This window comes from Amphiprion ocellaris, chromosome 8 (genome assembly GCF_022539595.1).
Source record: "Amphiprion ocellaris isolate individual 3 ecotype Okinawa chromosome 8, ASM2253959v1, whole genome shotgun sequence".
Classification (NCBI taxonomy): domain Eukaryota; kingdom Metazoa; phylum Chordata; class Actinopteri; family Pomacentridae; genus Amphiprion; species Amphiprion ocellaris.
Window position 1 is genome coordinate 26,338,971 of NC_072773.1, and position 18,442 is coordinate 26,357,412.

Consider the following 18,442-nt stretch of genomic DNA (forward strand, 5'->3'; position numbering starts at 1 on the left):
GAGTTGTGCAAGTGCCGCCTGCAGCTTTCCCACAGATAATGGTCCACGAGCACACAGGAAAATATAAAGAGAGATGCAGAGTGGAAGGCGGGGGGTATAACAAAAGAGGGATGAATGCACAGTAATGAAACTGAATCTCATCTTCTGTCTGAAAAGAACATCAAAGGAGATGCCTAATCTCAGGAGGCAGTACTTTGTCATCTGACGTACATTCCCTCTGTCTCTCAATCCCTCTCCATCCATCTCTCTGATGATGAGATGGATGATGATGACCGTGCGTGAGGGAGAGAAAGAGGGAGGGAGGGAGGGAGGAAGAGAGGGATAATACCTTCTGAATACATGATGAATGTAGTCATCAGGCTTAAACTGACTGGGGGGCGAGTGGAGCGCAGAGACCGAGACGGTGCATGTGAGTGACACTGAGCATCATCAACTCTCCCCTGCAGCCGCTCGCAGTCGCTGCATCCGAGTAGACAGACAGACAGACAGACAGAGGGAATCAGGCAACAGACAAGACAAGTAAAGGAGAGTAGAAATAGAGCTGTCGTTCTCTGTTTTGTTTTATTCTTTTTAACTGTGCAACCATTTTTAGGTCTAGAGGAGCTGAAAAAGCCATAAGTTTGTGCTATATGTGGTAAGAGCACCGTCTGTGTTCTCATGGAGGATTTGTGCCTGGTGTGGTTTGGTGTCGTGTGGTGATGTATTTCTAGCGCTGTGATTTCTTTTGTTAGTCTCTTTAGAGAAAAAAAATCCTGACAACAATGAACATCTACTGTATTTGGTAATGCAGTCCATGACCCCAGTTTCTTTGGTTTCTGTATTGCTTGCAGTCGCGCAGTTGAGGAAAGATTCAGTGAGATGCAGAAGTAAAGGGCATCTTGTCTCTGGCTCCAGTCCACCCCAGAGCTTTTTTTCTCTTCAGGATCAGCTCTCATTGCTCGCAGCCTGAGGAGGAGAGGAGATGCTGAACAACATGACGGACGGCGAGGAGGGAGAGGGGGGACCCAACAGTCAGGGTGAGTGACGAAAACCTGCCTCAGACCCATGAAAGTGCGTCAGCGTGTGCGTGAGTGTCTGTGCTGACAGGCAGCGAACACGTGTCAATTAGGGCAACAAGATTATGTGAATTCAGGGATACAGAGATGAGAGAGTGCATCTTTTTGTGTGTGAGGAACTGAGAAAAAGTGACAGAAACAGAGGGACAGTGAACAGTTAGATTTTTCTTTAAAGGTTTGAGTTTTAAAGACTAACCCACGTGTTTAGAAAATGAAACTGCAAGTGGATGCAGTTCAGAAATTCTCTTCTTTTCTCCTGATTCACAGTAGTTTTTTCTAAATAAATTGCTTTCTTCATTCGTCGTTTTGGTGCCATAGATGTGAACCAGATGAGGTCAACCAGGGGGATTCATCAGTTGCCTGCAGATTCATACAAAAAGTTTTACGATAAAGGTTTCCAGCAGACCGAGCGCAGCCTCCTGCACAGCGTCTGGGGAAATCAGCCTTTCATTCCCAAATTCCTTCATTCATGTCCCTCCCCATCAAAAACATATCGCCCAAGGTCAAAATCTGCATTTCATGGTGGTGCAAGTGTGCGACTGCGAGTGTTTGTTTGAGTGTGTATAAAAAGTCTGAGCTCACCAAGAAAACCCTTCCTCACAAAAAGTGCATTTCTGTACAACTAAATGGCATTCTTAGTTAGGTTTTGACATAGTAGGAAATTCTTCCAGTCTGAGGAGGCTTTAAGTGTGTAATAGGACTTGGACGCAGCAGACTGGGGTTCACATTCTGTGTGGGACCATCATTCTTTTGGGGTGCTTTCATTTTCAGTCACTGTTTAGGGACATTAACCAAACATGTTTGGTTTCACAACATGATGGAACCTTCCCCTTTTTTCGATGATGGTGAGTCCTGTCTGATGGATTGGCCGAGAAGAAGTAAAACAATAAGATAAACGGGCAAATATATGTGGATTAGACACATATAATACTTCACAAATTAACATGATCTGGGAGACAATATCAAAACGAACTGACACTGCAGTTTAGTTGTACAAGAATGTCAATTTTAAAATTTTGGATACAGGGCTGGGGTCATATATGTGTGTGAGTATGTCTTAAATGACACATTTTTGTGTATATATATATATATATATATATATATATATATATATATATATATATATATATATATATATGACAGCTTTTTTTTAACCCATATTTGTTTAACCTACATTTACTTTAATTGTTATTACTAGAAGCACAACAATTAATCAATCAGTCTACTGGAAATGAACAATTTTTAATAATTTATTGCTTCATTTGTCAAGCAAATGTGGCAAATATTGTCTGATTTGAACTTCATAGATATAATTGCTTTACTTTTGACTTTTTCTACTGTTGCACAGAGACAGAACACATCAATGTTGACATTTTTTCCACTTTTTTTTTTCATTTTACTTTCATTGATCATGAAAGTAATTGTTGGTTGCAGCCCTGTTGGTTACATGTATTATTTTTTCAGTGCGTGCTTGTATTAGTGTACATAACATCAACAAAGAGATCAAATCTGCCAGTTTTGTAAGGCAGAACTAATGATGTCCCATGAAGAAAAATGAATTTTTCAATCACAAGAATATTGCCAAGCCTATATTTGCATCACGTGTTGCAATAACTTGGACCTGCAACATGTTAGCATTTGTTGAATATTACCTTTATATTTTGACACCTGTCACATACATATCACTTTTAATATGTTAGTCTATATACCTTTTACATCATTTTACTCTCCTTGTATATTTATCTATCATATTAGAAACAGTCAAACTGGCTTCATTGCCAGTTTTTTTGCACGTGAGTGTGTGCTTGAAGAGACGGCAGACATTTCATACATCACCAGACCTGTGATCACTTGAGTCGGCTGCAATGATTCTGACTGATTTTGGCTGCTTTGGGGGCTTCATCTGAAGTGGACTTGGTCCGTCACATATCATAGAGTGCGTTTGAGTCTGTCTGAGAATCAACAAGTGCAGAAAAATCGAATGTGAATGTAGAAGAGAAGGAATTTTCTGCCTCTCGACGATTATGCTCTGTTTTATTGCATCAAGTGGTGGACTGGGAATTCCCCTTAAGGCCTGTTGTTTGAAAGGATTACAGCAGTAAATTGGATTACGCAGACAGTTATTTTATATTGAGTTTGAATTCGGTCTACTTGCTGACTCTGTTCTCTAAGAGTTTAAGTAACTGCTTTGAGCCGTGCACATGTTGAGGGGATCTATCCTGCATACAGATACTATTGTGTGTATATTTATAAATATGTAGCAGTCTTTGTGTTTTCATGGGTGATGTTCAGAAATCAACATCAGTGGAGAGCTACATTCTCCCACATTCACATGTAAGTATAGTGATAGACTAAATATAGTTAAGTAAAATAAGAAAATGATAGAAACTGTTGGCTTTTTTGACACATTCGGACAAGCAAACTTTTATTCCTCTTTGAAAGAGTTCCCATAGATACTGGTTACTTGAATAACACTATAACACTACAAGGAAAGTTAGTTGTTTTTTTAAAAAATAATTTAACAAAAATATAAATGGATGTAAAATTCTTCTGTGGAAAAAGCATCAGAAGCTAGTGTTACCCCCTTCAGCAGAAATAGCTCAATGTAAGCATTTTCCACCAGTCACTAACAATGGTTTGCTGCTGTTCCATGCATATCTCTTTAGCTGAAAGATCCTAAAAGCTTTTTTTTGTTTGTTTTTTGCATATATTGCCCGTTTCAAATTTCCCCCAAACATTTTGATAAGATTAAAATCTTGGCTTTGTTTTCTTGACACGGCCATAACGCTCCACTTCTCATCTTTGACACATTCTTGGTGAATTTTCAGTGTTCCTAGAATCATTATACTGCTGAAAGCTCCTCTTCCATGTCAACTGGAACTTTCAGAGTCACATTTTCCAAGGTTCTTTGATATGATGCTAATTCATGGTTGAATCAAAGACAGCAAGCTGTCCAGTCCCTAAGGCCTGGACATGTGACCCCAAACCATAACATTTCCACCACCTGCTTTCGGTCTGCATCAGACGTGTCTGCTGTTACTATGAACAAACGATTCCATGCTTCATTCATCTGTCCAGAGCACATTACTCCAAAAGGCCTGCTCCTTTCCTTTGAAATTCCTTTGGACATCGTAAGTTTTTTCTTTGTGTTTTCTGGATTACGATGCATGCATTTTGACACCAACAAGTGAATTAGTTCCAGATCTGTGATGAAAATTGGCAATTTTTGAAAACTTCTTTTGCATCAAACACTCTTGCTTTAGTGGCCTTGGTTGTTTGCAGTCTCTGTCACTGTTTAAAAATGATTACAGATCTTTTGAAATGCATTGCCAGACTCAGAAGCATCAGTGTGTTGATGGCACGATGACACCACAAACTTAAACAGAAAAGAGAATGGTAGCCTGTCATTCCCTTAGGAGGTTCTAATAATTGACAAGTAATCTGGAACCCCTGATCTTAATTTTTGGATTAGTGATAAATGTCAGAGCGTAACCACTTTTTCCGACTGACCTGAAGTTTAATTAATTTCTATTATGACAAGTACTATAAATTTCCAATTTAGTGTGTAATTTGATAAAGCATATCAGCTTTATTTGTAGGCACAGTTTCAAAGAGGATCAACTGTTTGCTTGTGGATTTTTAAATGCTGCGCATTATTAGCGTTAAAAGTTTGCGGTTGTTTTTTTAGTCTCAGATGAACTTCGCAATAACATTTAACTCTCATGATTTCAGTCTTTATTTTGTAAGGAAAACTACATCTCTACAATATACTTCTTATTTTTTTATGACAGGCTTTGAGAGTTGCTGATTAAATGCACAACACTGGTAACTAATGTGACATGCTGTTTAGGACAATACTGAACATGGAAGAATTTTAACTCCTATCAGACCTCGTGACTGCAGGACAATGACCTTTGCTTTTAAAAGCTCACGATGTGAGCTACACCGTCACACCACAGGGGTGAATAATAAGGCGATATTCCCTGGAGTGTGATCACGCTATAGCGATCCAACCCTGTCCTCCTGAAAAGTCACTTTCTATACAACTACACTGGTTTCTTAATGATGTTGCGAGGGAAACATTTTCTGCCAATTACATATGTTTATCATGTATCACAAATGCATTTCAGATCAATATATATTTGACACTAGTCATACAATGTATTAAATTGGGCAGAACTTGCCACCCTGGTAACCTAAAAAAAAATGGAGGAGAAGCTTTAAACATTCAAATAAAGGTTTAATTTAAATTTTATTTCAAAAACATGCTATTTCCCTAAACCCAACCATGTAGTCTGGGTGCCTCAGACTGGGCTCTTGCTGCAGGAGTTTCAGACTGATTTACATCAGTTCCAGCCTTTTCAACAACTGAGAAGAGAAATGGCCAGCCACGTATTTGATAGCGGAAGGGGTTTACAGGTTCAGTCTAAAACTCTCTGAACTGCTCACAGACTCATTGGGATGACCCCAATAATATCAACCATGCTTGATATTTCCAAGTTAAAATCTGTTTCTACAATTCTACAGTTTCATTTAGCAGGCAAGATTAAAGAGAGGAATATCTTTGAAGTTTATTTTTACGTGTTTCATTTCTAAACTCATGCAGTGTGACCTGGACTAAATTGAACCTCCAGAGCAGGGGTAGCCAACATGGTGCCCGCTGGTGCCTGGTTGCCCAGAGACCATGTGAGTTGCTCGCCACACATGTTCCAAAAATAACACTAGTCACCATGAAATTCCTTATAAAAAATTATAGTTGCTGTTCTTTTTAAATCAGAAATTCTTACATTAATGCAGATTTTAAATTACAATATTTATTATAATTTTTTTTTTTTTTTTTTTTTTTTAACAAAAATGTCTTTGGTGTAAATGAACTTTGACGTTGTCCGAGTCAAAGTTCACTGCGCATGTCCAACCACCACGTCACTGCTGAAGCGTCCGGGCGCAGACGCTTTGGAAAGCTAGATGTGGTTCTTACCCCCCCAAAAAAACATGACAGAGAAGTGAAAGAGAAAACACTATTTTCACGATGACTGAGAGGAAGAGTTCTTTCTCACGACAGTGAAAGATAAATGTATGTGTCCTATTTGCGGGGCGACTATTGCGTCGGCAAAGCGGCACAATGTGGAGAGACACTAATTTAGCCGCTACAAAGCTTCCATGCTAACTAGCCACCTGGTAGCACATAGACTGTATGCACACTACGGACAGGAAAACCCGGTGTTCCAGCTTAACTGGTGATCAGGTTAACTGGTGATAGTTTCCGTCTCCAGATGCTTCGTCCGCAGATTCGTCACGATCAGACCTGGATTTACGTGAAATAATGATACCAGATAAAGAAGACCTCGCCGAAAAACGCCGGCATCACTACTTAATAAAGTCTATATCCATGTAAATATCATCTACAGACAGTAAAAAGAAACGTGCGGGCCGAAATAAAAAACACGTATTTTTCAAGTACGGTGAGAGGATTCGAAACCACGTAATCCAGCGATAAAACTACAAGACCACCGTTTTACTCATTGAGCTACCGAACAGCTCGATAGACATTCTGCTTCATCTATATAGATCACTGTCATCCTGTCAGGTGTTTAACACCTGGTGATTGTTCAGGAAACACGTCCATGTCAACTGGGGATAATCACAAATTAACACAAGCTTCCTTGTTAATAACGAGTCAGAAAACTATTTATTGTCTCACCAGGAAAACCCACAACATGAAAGCACGTCCGCTGCTGTGTTGTGTGTTAGTTTGTGTGTTCAGTGGAAGAGATCCAGAGCAGAACTTCAAGCTGAACTCGGGTTTGTTCTCAGAAACATTCAGACCCTCAGCAGCCTCCCATCAGAACAACACGCAGCACAACATCAGCTGGATTTGCTAAAATACATCGGAACAAACTGAGACCACGTTGTTTAAACTAGTCACTCAGAAAACAATTAAAACTCGTTCAGTCATCCACATCCTAACCGTCATTTCAGAGCACTTTAACCGCTGACAATATTTTTTTATTTTTTTATTTTTCAAAACAAACAATATATTTGTGTGATTTGTGACTTCCCAAACACCCTGGCTGGTTTAGAAATGGCAGAAGATACTTTTAATGATGTTGCAGAGGAAGACTAGAGTGGATTGTGGTGTTTGACAGTATTTGATTTAATGACATGTTCCTAATCCACCTTAGAGTACATGTAGGCTAAATATACAAATATGGCAGCACAGTATCTTCAGAGTCCAACAGGAATATCTGTAGCTGTAACGTTCAAATGTGACTGTAGTCTACTTCAATACCTCCAGTAGGTGCTTATGGCTCACTGTGTAGAACGAATAAACCATTGTTTGTTTTGACCAGATCGAATCCCTTTACTTCCTTTAAAAAAAAAATTGTCAGCGGTTAAAGTGCTCTGAATGACGGTTAGGACGTGGATGACTGAACGAGTTTTTATTGTTTTCTGAGTGACTAGTTTAAACAACGTGGTCTCAGTTTGTTCCGATGTATTTTAGCAAATCCAGCTGATGTTGTGCTGCGTGTTGTTCTGATGGGAGGCTGCTGAGGGTCTGAGTGTTTCTGAGAACAAACCCGAGTTCAGCTCGAAGTTCTGCTCTGGATCTGTTCCACTGAACACACAAACAAACACACAACACAGCAGTGGACGTGCTTTCACGTTGTGGGTTTTCCTGGTGAGACAATAAATAGTTTTCTGACTCGTTATTAACAAGGAAGCCTGTGTTAAGTTGTGATTATCCCCAGTTGACATGGACGTGTTTCCTGAACAATCACCAGGTGTTAAACACCTGACAGGATGACAGTGATCTGTATAGATGAAGCAGAATGTTTGTCGAGCTGTTCGGTAGCATAATGAGTAAAACGGTGGTCTTATAATCTTATCGCTGGATTACGTGGGTTCGAATCCTCTCACCGTACTTGAAAAATACCTGTTTTTTATTTCGGCCCGCACATTTCTTTATACTGTCTGTAGATGATATTAACATGGATATAGACTTTATTAAGTAGTGATGCCGACGTTTTTCGGCGAGGTCTTCTTTATCTGGTATCTTTATTTCACGTAAATCCAGGTCTGATCGTGACGAATCTGCGGACGAAACATCTGGAGATGGAAACTATCGCCAGTTAACCTGATCACCAGTTAGACTGGAACACCGGCACTTAACGGCAGCTCTGACATCTACTACGCGGCGAAAAGTTTCTTCGTGGAGAAAAATGTACCATTAGAGAAGCTTCTTGTAATGACGACAGACAGGGCTCCTCCATGACGGGTCGCCATGCAGGCTTCATTGTACGATGCAGAGGTGATCCAGACTTCCCAACATTCCTACATTACCACTGCATCATTCACCAGCAGGACATATGTATGTACAAAAGTGGCCGGATTTGATCATGTGATGACTCGTGTCGTGAAGATCATAAATGGCTCCAAAGCCAAACAACCAGGACATTGAAGGTGCTGCTGGAGGAGCTGTTAGCTGAACATGGTGACCTGTTACTGTACACAGAAACCCCATGGATCAGCAGGGGACCAGTTTTACAGCGTTTTTTGTCACTGTTGGCCAAGATCAAAGAGTTGATGCAATCCAAAGGGGAAGACACCTTGCTGCTTGAGGACACTGAGTGGATTCTGGCCCTGGCATTTTTAACGGACATCACTGGGAAACTGAACCATCTGAACTGTGAGCTGCAAGGTAAAGGTAAGACATGATAAGCTCTGCAATGCCAGGCTTCCCACTAACACACATTTACAGACAAAGAAAGAGGTAACATGTTGTCATTCAAAACACCGTGCCATTACACAAAAACGTGAAAAATAATTAGTTAAAAACATGTTATGATTTGTTAAAAATGTTGTAATGCTGGTGAAAAATGCTGGTGACTAGTACTAATGTGATAGGATTCATTTCAAAATGTGAAAGAGTTGATTTTTTTTCTTACATAACTGATAATTTTTACAAACATGGGACAGAGTTCATGAATTGTTCAAAAATGTTACAAAGGTAGGGGTTTGCACAAATGAAGCATGATTTGATGACAGTTAATGATTTCCTAAAAATGTTATAAGTGATAATTTGCACAGAAAAGTAACTGATGCGATTTTGAACAAAATGCTGCAAATATGCTGATTCATACAAAACTACCAAGAAAGATATTTACCAAAGTTTCAGAGATGGGATACCTCTGACTTTTAAATATTGGAACAGATTTCCATATATGTGTGTGTGTGTGTGTGTGTGTGTTTCATACCGTCATTGTTGTGGAAATCGTTGTTAATAATTATTGTCGGGAATAATTAACATAAATGTGATCAGACAGTCTTTTTACATACTATTTTCTTATTATTATTATTGTTTAAAGATGATGGCGCAAGTTTGCTATTGAGGAAGTTTGTATCAAACAAGGTGCCCTTCGTACTACTCAGTACCCTTGAAGTTGCTCTCAGGTTCAAAAAGGTTGGTGATCCCTTCTCCAGAGCCTATGTGATCTCCGATGTGTTTGTGAAACTCTGCTGGTCGTTTTTCTCTGTCCAGGTTCTGGTTTTGTGGTGGATTTCACACATGGAGTGAGCATGCTATCTTGCATAATCATAAACTTAATGAAAGTGGATGGTGAAAAAGTGATGAAATTAGCATAGCTTCCACCCATTCTTAACAAAATGCCCTTCTTTGCATTGAACACAAGGGAAAGTAGTTAGTATATCACACAGAGCTTTAAAAATCTGTGTGGAAATGAGGCGTGCAGGCCAAATCATGGTGTTCACTGAGGCAGAAGTTGAAAGCGAACAGTAAGCATGCACATAGTTCTATTCATACTACGTTAGGTTTAGCATTTGAGCTTCTGTGAATGACAGAAAATCTCACTGGAGAGTGTTTTCTCATAACAAGTGTTTGAAGACAGCAGCAGTTGTTTTTCTAGTATATACGTAGTCGAAGCGCATGCTCCACAAATTTGGGTTTTCCACAAAAGGGTTGTTCATGGTCTTGCATGTATGATGACATTTACATCATACATACCCTTGTGGTTACGTGGATGTGGAAACCATTAATTGGCCGTTATGGGGATGTTTCAAACTGAAAGCTTCTCATAGTCTTGCTTTTCAGTGAGAAAATTCATTTGTTTCTCAATTAAATTTCTATTTCTTTCAAAACATAAATGGGAAAGCACTTTAGCTGGATAGGAAAATAATTTTTGGTAGACCGGGTTGACGGAGCACACTGGATGAGTGTGTAGTCACTTGCTCTGGACTGAAATTCCATCTTATCATCATCCTGCCTGTATCAACAGAGAGGGCAAGATGACAGACTGGTGATATCCCTGGAGGATGCACACTCACCACTGGCAATCAGAATAGATGACTCCTCATCAATAACCTCAAGAGGAGTGACAGAGTGGTGAAAAGGGTGTTTGATTTAATCCTGGTGCAAGATTTCTCACAAAAATCTTTAGGATCATTTTGTGTCATATGAAAAAAAACAGCAAAGTTCAATTGAAATTGCATGTATGTGATCTTTCAATTTAATTTCCTATCAGTGTTTCTACCCCTCTTTTTAGATTTGTTGGTAACCAATATTAATATACTCCATTATAAGTTCAGTTTTTACCTAGATAAATATACAAAGGTAATCAATGCAGTGAATGAAAGTTCAAGTAAAAAATTAAACAGAAAGTTGAATGACAGACCAGGCATCTAATAGCAGCATACAGTTTTGCATCAGTTAAGTCCGACCAATTAAACCTACAGTTAAATTTTGAAAATCAGAGATGGCTGTTCATAGTAGGTTTACAATAAAGGCTGCAGCCACCAAAATAACTGTATCATCTGGAGCAGCTGGAGCAGGAGATAAACAAAGGTCATGTCGTTGTCAAAATTCTGGCAGCATTTTTATAATGGCGTTCAATGACACCATGTGTGAGAAATGCAAGGTTAGAGGGGAGGATTTTATTAGACAGCTGCACCATTTTTCTGTCTAAAGAATGAGACGAAGCAAAGCCAAATAAATACACCACATTTAGCTGCAAGTATAAAGACAAACAGGAATAATCTTTCATTTAAATGTTCAAACTCAAAACACTTTTTGTAGTGTGAAGTTTTCAATTCTGTTTCATTTATATAGCACCATTTCACAACATGTCATCTCGTAGCGCTTTACATAGCAAAACCCTCACAAATTTTAAACAGGCAACCCAACAAATCCAAAGTTCTCTATGGATTCCCTTTGAGCAAACACTTGGTGACAGTAAGAAGGAACCAAAAATACCTCCCGTATACCGTAAAAGATGCAGCTGAATGCTTTCATCGGTTGTGTTTTAGATGTTGTTATGTAATTTAAAGGTTTGCTGACACAGGCGATGGCAGGACTGCAGAGGCTGCTGGTCGTCTATGTCCTTGTCACTTTGGTCGGTCGATATGAGCTACGGGGGCAGATGGTCGGGAATTACCCTCTTGGGGGCTGTTTAGACGAAGAGATTAAACCTTGGTTGGAGGTACATACACGCACACACACATTATACAGTTACAGCATGAACTCTAGCGTTTTATGAAGAGACTGCGCTTTTGGCTGCGCTCATCCAATCAGCCAGTGCTAAGTCGGTAACTTGATTCATTTTTTGCAGAGCAGCTTAACAACATGTTTTAAATAAACAAGACCGGATTCTCAAGTGAGCATTTCAAGCTTCAATAGTCCAGATTTTCAGATTCCGACTTAATTATCTGCAGAAAAGTCAGGGTTTCACTATAGTCCATGGGATTCATTAATCGTGGAAACATGAATTTCTGCACAAAATTTCATTGCCATAATTCAAATTGTTGTTGAGATTTTTCAGTGGAGAGGTAAAAACGAAGTCTAAATCCAGTTCAGGAAAAAAGGCCAACATTAGAGGAAAGTTTGAAAACAGAAAAATGTTTAATCTTACCTTTCACATTGAATATCTCATGATTCTTCAGATTCATCTTGTGAAATCTTGAAACAACAGCCTCACAGCATGCTGGTCACCTTTATCAGTCACTGCACCTTCTTGAAATTAATCAGTTCACCCGAATTGTTTTATTTATTTGCTTCTCAGTCAGCAAAGTTGCTCTTGCTGTCCTTCTGTCAAGTGAATGATTAATGTATAGCACTATAAAGTCACTTCATTCTACTTAAAGAAATACTCTTCTTTCTGACAAAGAGGAGGATGAGAAATATGATAAAGATTGCTTTCGCATTCGACCAAGGCTAGCTGGTTCTTTATTTAATGCCACACAGCCTGTTTACTCAAGTAACAACACAATGAGCTCCCAACTTTGATTTCGGATCTGTATGAGCACCGGCAGTGATTCCCAGGTATGATTGGCTCCCACTTGATGGTTGTTTATACTGATGGCATCTGCATGAAGTTGAGCCTTTTTTGCTTTTTCCCCTGTAGTGTGTTTGAGTCTTTTCAGCTCAGCAGGGCTGCAAAGCTGAATACATGCCAACAACTTTAAACAAGCACATTATCAAATGGTCATAGTGTTCCTTTAACAGTTATAGGAAATACTGTCACAGAAATTTAGATGAGAGGATCGATGCGAATCTAATTTCTGTGAGGAAAAGGCAACAGCCACATTAGCTTAGCTTTGCACACTTTGAACAGAGCAAATAACAAGTTCTGGTTCCGTCAAAGGAAACAAAACCGTTCAGTTCTAACTAATGTACATGCTACGTAACACTATATCAGTTATGTGTTAAATTGTGCTGCTAAATTGGCACATTTTTGCTTTTTTTTATTACCTCAGGATGAAGAAATGAGCAGATTTCTCCCAAATATTGACAGTTTCCATTAAAGTTAGTCTAAATCCCATGCACCCTCTGCTCTCGCTAACATAACCACAGCCCACTGAGATGGACTTAATCTGCTTGCCAGATGTTGTTAGCTCATCCACTGGTGTTTGACTCTGAATCAATTTGTCTGATTGCCCATACGTTAATGCAGAGCGCCTACCATTGTAATTTCCCTGAGAGAGAAAGTTCACGTGACACAGTTTTGTAGATGCACAGCCAATGCAGATGACACTTCACTGTCTGTGACAGAGTCAAAGCTGCAAACTACTGAAGGTCAAAAGATACTCAGAGATGCATTTGCTTTGCTGTATTATTTGCTATATTTTAACATCATAAGTGGTCAAACATACTGTAATATCAAAAGCATCATTGCTATTGTGAAATATAAGGAACTTCAGGAGCAGTTATTTAAAGCATCATGATGCATCATTTCTACCGAAGTATTAGAGTTATTCCTGAAAATGTTCTTACTATGACATGTGTTGTGTTTATCGCATGAAATGAGAAGGCCCCAGGATTGTACACACACACAGGCATGCTATCCATTTTGTTTAATTCTTTGTTTACTGGACAACAGTCATGCAATTGCGCGTCAGATATTATCTCATTGCAGAGGAGCACTGCCTTATGTAAAGCTGCCCTCTTAATGCCCTGCAAAGGATTTTAATGTTGTGTCTTCACTGTAATTTCACTGATGCATCCTCAGCTGATTTGCAGCTTAAACTGCTGCAGAACAGAAAAACAAACGGACTGTTTGTCTGAGCAACAGGAAGTGAAGTCCTGTCAGTGGCTGTAATCCTCTGATGTGTCGTTCTGCTCTTCAGCTACTGAGTCAGGACTGTTTCAAGCATTAAGTGGCTTTAAGCTGCAATCACACTGATATGTTTATGTTTTAGCACAGTCAAACAAATAATAGTAAATACCAAATATGCATGAAAATACACATCATATTACATGATAAACCTGTAAGATATTATAGTTAGTTTAAATTAAATTTCTCAAGACCCAAAGAGGTCAAATGAAACAATATTACAGTATTAAACATAAAGATAGGAGAAAATATTTGAAGTAGTTATAGCTACTTCTACCTAAGACCAACAACAAAAAAGCCAAAGAACCACTTCTTACAACAGTTCCAGCTTTGGGACCATAAATAGCTCTCCAAAGCACTAAAGCAAAAAAAAAAAGGAAAAAAAATGTTATTGTTAATGACAGGACTTGACAATTGTTTCATTTTTAAGCAGTCAGTGTTTTAAGCACATTTAGGTCCTCTCCATTAGAATACATCTAATATTTTGGGTTCTGGACTGTTAATCAGACAGAACAATACATTACAAGATGCTGGCTTTGGTTTTTAGAAATTGTGATGAGTCTCTGACACTGTTTTGTGATGTTTTATGGACCGATTGATGAGCGGATTAATTAAGGATGTACTCTGCAGATTTATGCTATTATGTGTCACAAATGTCAAAATGAGGAACCTTCAGTACTTTAAAGGCAGCATGAAATATGTTAAAAAAAAAAAACAAAGAACAACTAGCAATGGTGCTTTGAAGAACTAGAGAGCTTTCTGAAGAACCATTTAAGAGCCAATGTTTTTCTGAGAGTAACTGCAAGTGCTTCTCAGCATAATGTGAACAGGTCACCTTGGACATATTTACAGCAAACTGTGTTTTTTTTCTAGTGAGAAAGTCCCACATTAAGACATTCTGTTCTATGACACTGACTTTCTCCAGTGGAGCAGTTTGAAGTGAGCCTTTGATGGTTCTCAGACCGTGATCACTCTGCAGAGGTCGATGCTGAGATCCAGCTGAACTAAAGGAGGACGAAGGAATAGTGATACAGCTCTCCTCTAATCCTCCCACTGAGCTATGACATTTCTCCCACCAAGTCATCTTAGATTGGAGATTATGAAATACAGTGAGGTCTAATCCTTTCCCTCCCACAGCTCGCTTACAGCGCTCCAGTCATCCCCCAGTGTGCAGAGAAAAACAAGGAGCATCGCTGTTTTACCTCACAAGAGTCAGAAGTTCAAGTCATAATTTTATAGTTTCAAATTAAGAATATTTACTTGATAGTGAAGACAAGGAGATCAAGACTGAATATTATTTTTAATTTACAATGACAGAAAAATACAAGTTGAATTATATAAATAGTTGAATTAAATTTTAAAAAATTGGGGGGTAGCTACTGAATATTTAGCTTATTCTCTTGTATATTTATTTACTCACACTTTGTTTCTTTATTGTAATATTTAGCTGTAATTGTTATTATGAAATAAGGAGAGGTCTCAAAATAATTTTTTTCATTTTATCAGGACTGTCCACTGTGCCAGTAACAGAGTAAACGTAAACAAAGCTGAAAAAAGAAATAATGTAATTTGTTGGTTGCAAATGGATGAAATAAATCACCCACATTGACTTTCATTTTCTCTGGAGTGCTGCTAGCTGTGGATGAATCATTAGATGTTGCCTTGTTGTACATGGGTCATTATTAAGTGTTTTCTAGTTTTTGAGGTGTGTTTGTTTTCCTGCTTGCAGCTTCTCTGGGATGAAGCACCCAGTTATTTCTTGGTTTCATAAGTGACTGCGAGGATGACTGTTGCAGATATCCTGAGTCCTGAAAAGCATCAGGATTGTTGCATTTTCCAAGCAAAAGATTACACCATTACTGATATTGTACATTGACTAACTGCTAAAAAAAAAAAGCAAACTACACACAATCCACATTTCATATGTTTTTAGCTGTTAATGTCAGCGGCCTGTTGCCTTCGCTGGTGCAGAGCTGTGGAGTCTAATCTATAACTGACATAGCTGACGTAAAAAGTCAATAACATATTCACATTAACCTGTTTAGCATTAAATCAATTTACAATTACTATTGGTGTTAATTTACATGTGCAAGTGTAGTTTGTGCTCCAGAGACCTGCCATATAAAAATCGCTGAGTAGGGGGAAAGTGTCACAAGTGACTCTGTGGACACAATTATTGGATCTCTCTTCTTCTGCAGTAGACAAAGATAAATGGGGGATTTCAAACTGGATCTCTCCCCTCAAGCATCGTGACTTTGACATGGCTGCTTTCATGGTAAATCTAGTCAACCTACCAAAGCTGGCAAACCATCACAATAGAACAGAAGCTAAGCGATGTGCTGCTCTGGACTCGATGAGCACCAAAATGTATTTTAGCCACCTAAAATAGGCCTCTGTGAAGCGTAATCAATTTCTGTTTAATTAGATGCTATATTTTGATTTATTTTGACAGGACACTCAAGCCATTATAACGCTCTCTTAAAAGAAATCTGACTCCTCAGACAAAAAGACTAATTTTACCTCACAGAATACAAGCTTTGTTTGTCTACTGCTGCTTTGATTGGTTAGTTTATTTGGGAATTTGGTGCTCCAAACGAACATGTTAAAAAACCAAAGTCACACAGTAACACGAACAAACTGACCAAAGTTCTCAACATCTCTGAGAGCAACTTTGATATTGACATTGATGTGTTCCATTGTGTTTATTGTCTGGCTCTTCTTCACTCTCTCTTTGTGATAAGTGCATCTTCTTTTTTTTGGTCGTTTTGCAGTGAAGACGGTTGCTGTCAATGCTACAACAGCAAGTCTTTTGCAGATTTGTTTGCATCAGGGTTACAGAGTTGGTCACCATGCTGTGTGATGGTAGAGCTGAAATGATGAGGATGTGAATTGAACGCCGTATATAAGGAATTTTGCTCCCTTAAGAGAGAGATGAGGTGAAGTCATTTTTTTTTTAAAGTAGCTATTAGTTAAAATTGGAATAATTTTTCTTTGTAAATTATTTTTGAATTTTTTTATGTGTTATTTTAAGTCTCAGGTGAATGGAGAAGCACAGTAAAATAAAATCTTCACCTCTTTTGCACACAGGAAGTCTGCTGAGTCTGCCTGCCTACCACTTTCCTTGACCGTGAGTTGCATTTGTGGTGAATTTGAAGTGTTGGTTGGAGAGACTTAGCGTGCATTCATGGCGCAAGAAAAAGGCAGTATATCAGATTTCTTCTTAACATAAAAACCAGGGATTGAACATGGTGATATAAGGCAGATAAAATGGTCACACTCTTAATTAAGTGTGTTAGAATGCCAGCATTTCCTAATTAGCACCAAATACAGTTCAGGCTGATCTGTCATCAATTTTTCAGGTAATTGGTCATAAAGCAAACAAAAAAATCAAAATCATTGTGTCAAATTTCTCTGGTTATACAGAAATTTTGGACCTTATAGTGGTGTTGGAGGAAAAGTCAGTAAATCACCAAAGTTTTTGGGGTTCATCCTCGATGCACCATTAATATCTTTCCAAAACTTCACTGCAATCCAAAAATAGTTGTTTAAGACCAAAGTGGTGGACTGACAAATTACAGCCCCACAAACTACACTAAAACCTGATTTATCAGGTTTGATAAATGATCCGTCTTCTGTCTGGCTGTTTTTGAGATAATGTCCCATGTTTAAATCACACACTGAACACACTCCAGATTATTTTGAATTCTTTGGATATGAATGACCTCTAGAGTATGTTGAAGTGAAGTGGGAGCAGTGTTCCATAATGTTTTGCTTTCAGAGCGAGACAGGGCAACAAGTGAAGGACAAAGTTGTAAAATATATGTGCCAGGAACAACATTGCTCCAGTTTAAAAACACAAGGATAAGATTATAAATGACCTCCTTACAGTTAGCCATATAAATGCATCAGCAGCCTGGGAATCATTTGTTTCTGGGAACTGGTCAACAGCTGCAATCAGTCTGTCTAAAGCGTCTTGACATACTGATGAAAGAGACACTTTCACTGACACTAACATTTCCTCCTGCCTCACCCTCCCTCATATCTTCTTATCTGATCACTGATACCCCAAATAATCCCTTGAGTCTCTGAGTTTTCTCATTTTAGTGACAGATTAACTTGCTGTGAACTCAGTTTAACCTGATAAGGAGGATAATGGTACATTTTTATTTTAAAGCTCAGCTGTAGCTGCTATATGTGGGTGGTTTAAAGTGAACTGGGTGGAGTAACATTCTACAATTTAGGAAAACACATCATGTAGATAAGAGTACACTATTTTATGCCTCTGTGGATGTCAGTGTTGGTCAGTAAACACCTTTGTTTAGACTTTATGTCCCAATAACACAAGATGAACTATTCAGACTTGATTCATTGAACTTTCTTCAAATGGCACCACCATTTTTATTTGTGATTTTAAGTGAAATAACTACAATATTGCATGGATGTTTGTGTTTTACTAAAAATGAATTATAATAGTTGTGGAGACTTTTCATCTAGTACTATCATCAAGTCAACAACCACATGTCCTGCTGTGTTATTAACATGCTGACAGGTGCGGTGTTTGCAGTGTTCGTCATATTGTCTGAACATTTAGTAACCCTCTGAACCCCACCAGCTTTGAAAGGCATGTTAGCTTTTGAAAAAGAACACCAAACTGACACCATTTTTGAGAGCAAGAAGCAGTAAAAACATAGAGAGTTTCTTTGTCCTATTGGGCCTTCAGCTGCTTTTCCATCAGAAAACCAAATCTAAGCTTAAAATTGTGAT

At 38.6% G+C, this 18,442-nt stretch overlaps 1 protein-coding gene across 1 annotated transcript in view; it reads left to right on the forward strand.

The window, feature by feature from the left end:
• Positions 1-415: 415 nt before the first annotated feature.
• slc12a5b (solute carrier family 12 member 5b) overlaps positions 416-18,442 on the forward strand; it is a 33,849-nt gene continuing 15,822 nt past the window's right edge. The window contains exons 1-2 of the mRNA XM_055012695.1: positions 416-634; positions 831-1,016. Of these exons, the coding sequence (XP_054868670.1) occupies positions 962-1,016 (55 nt within the window). The 5' untranslated portion in view covers positions 416-634; positions 831-961. The remainder of the gene's footprint in view (positions 635-830; positions 1,017-18,442) is intronic.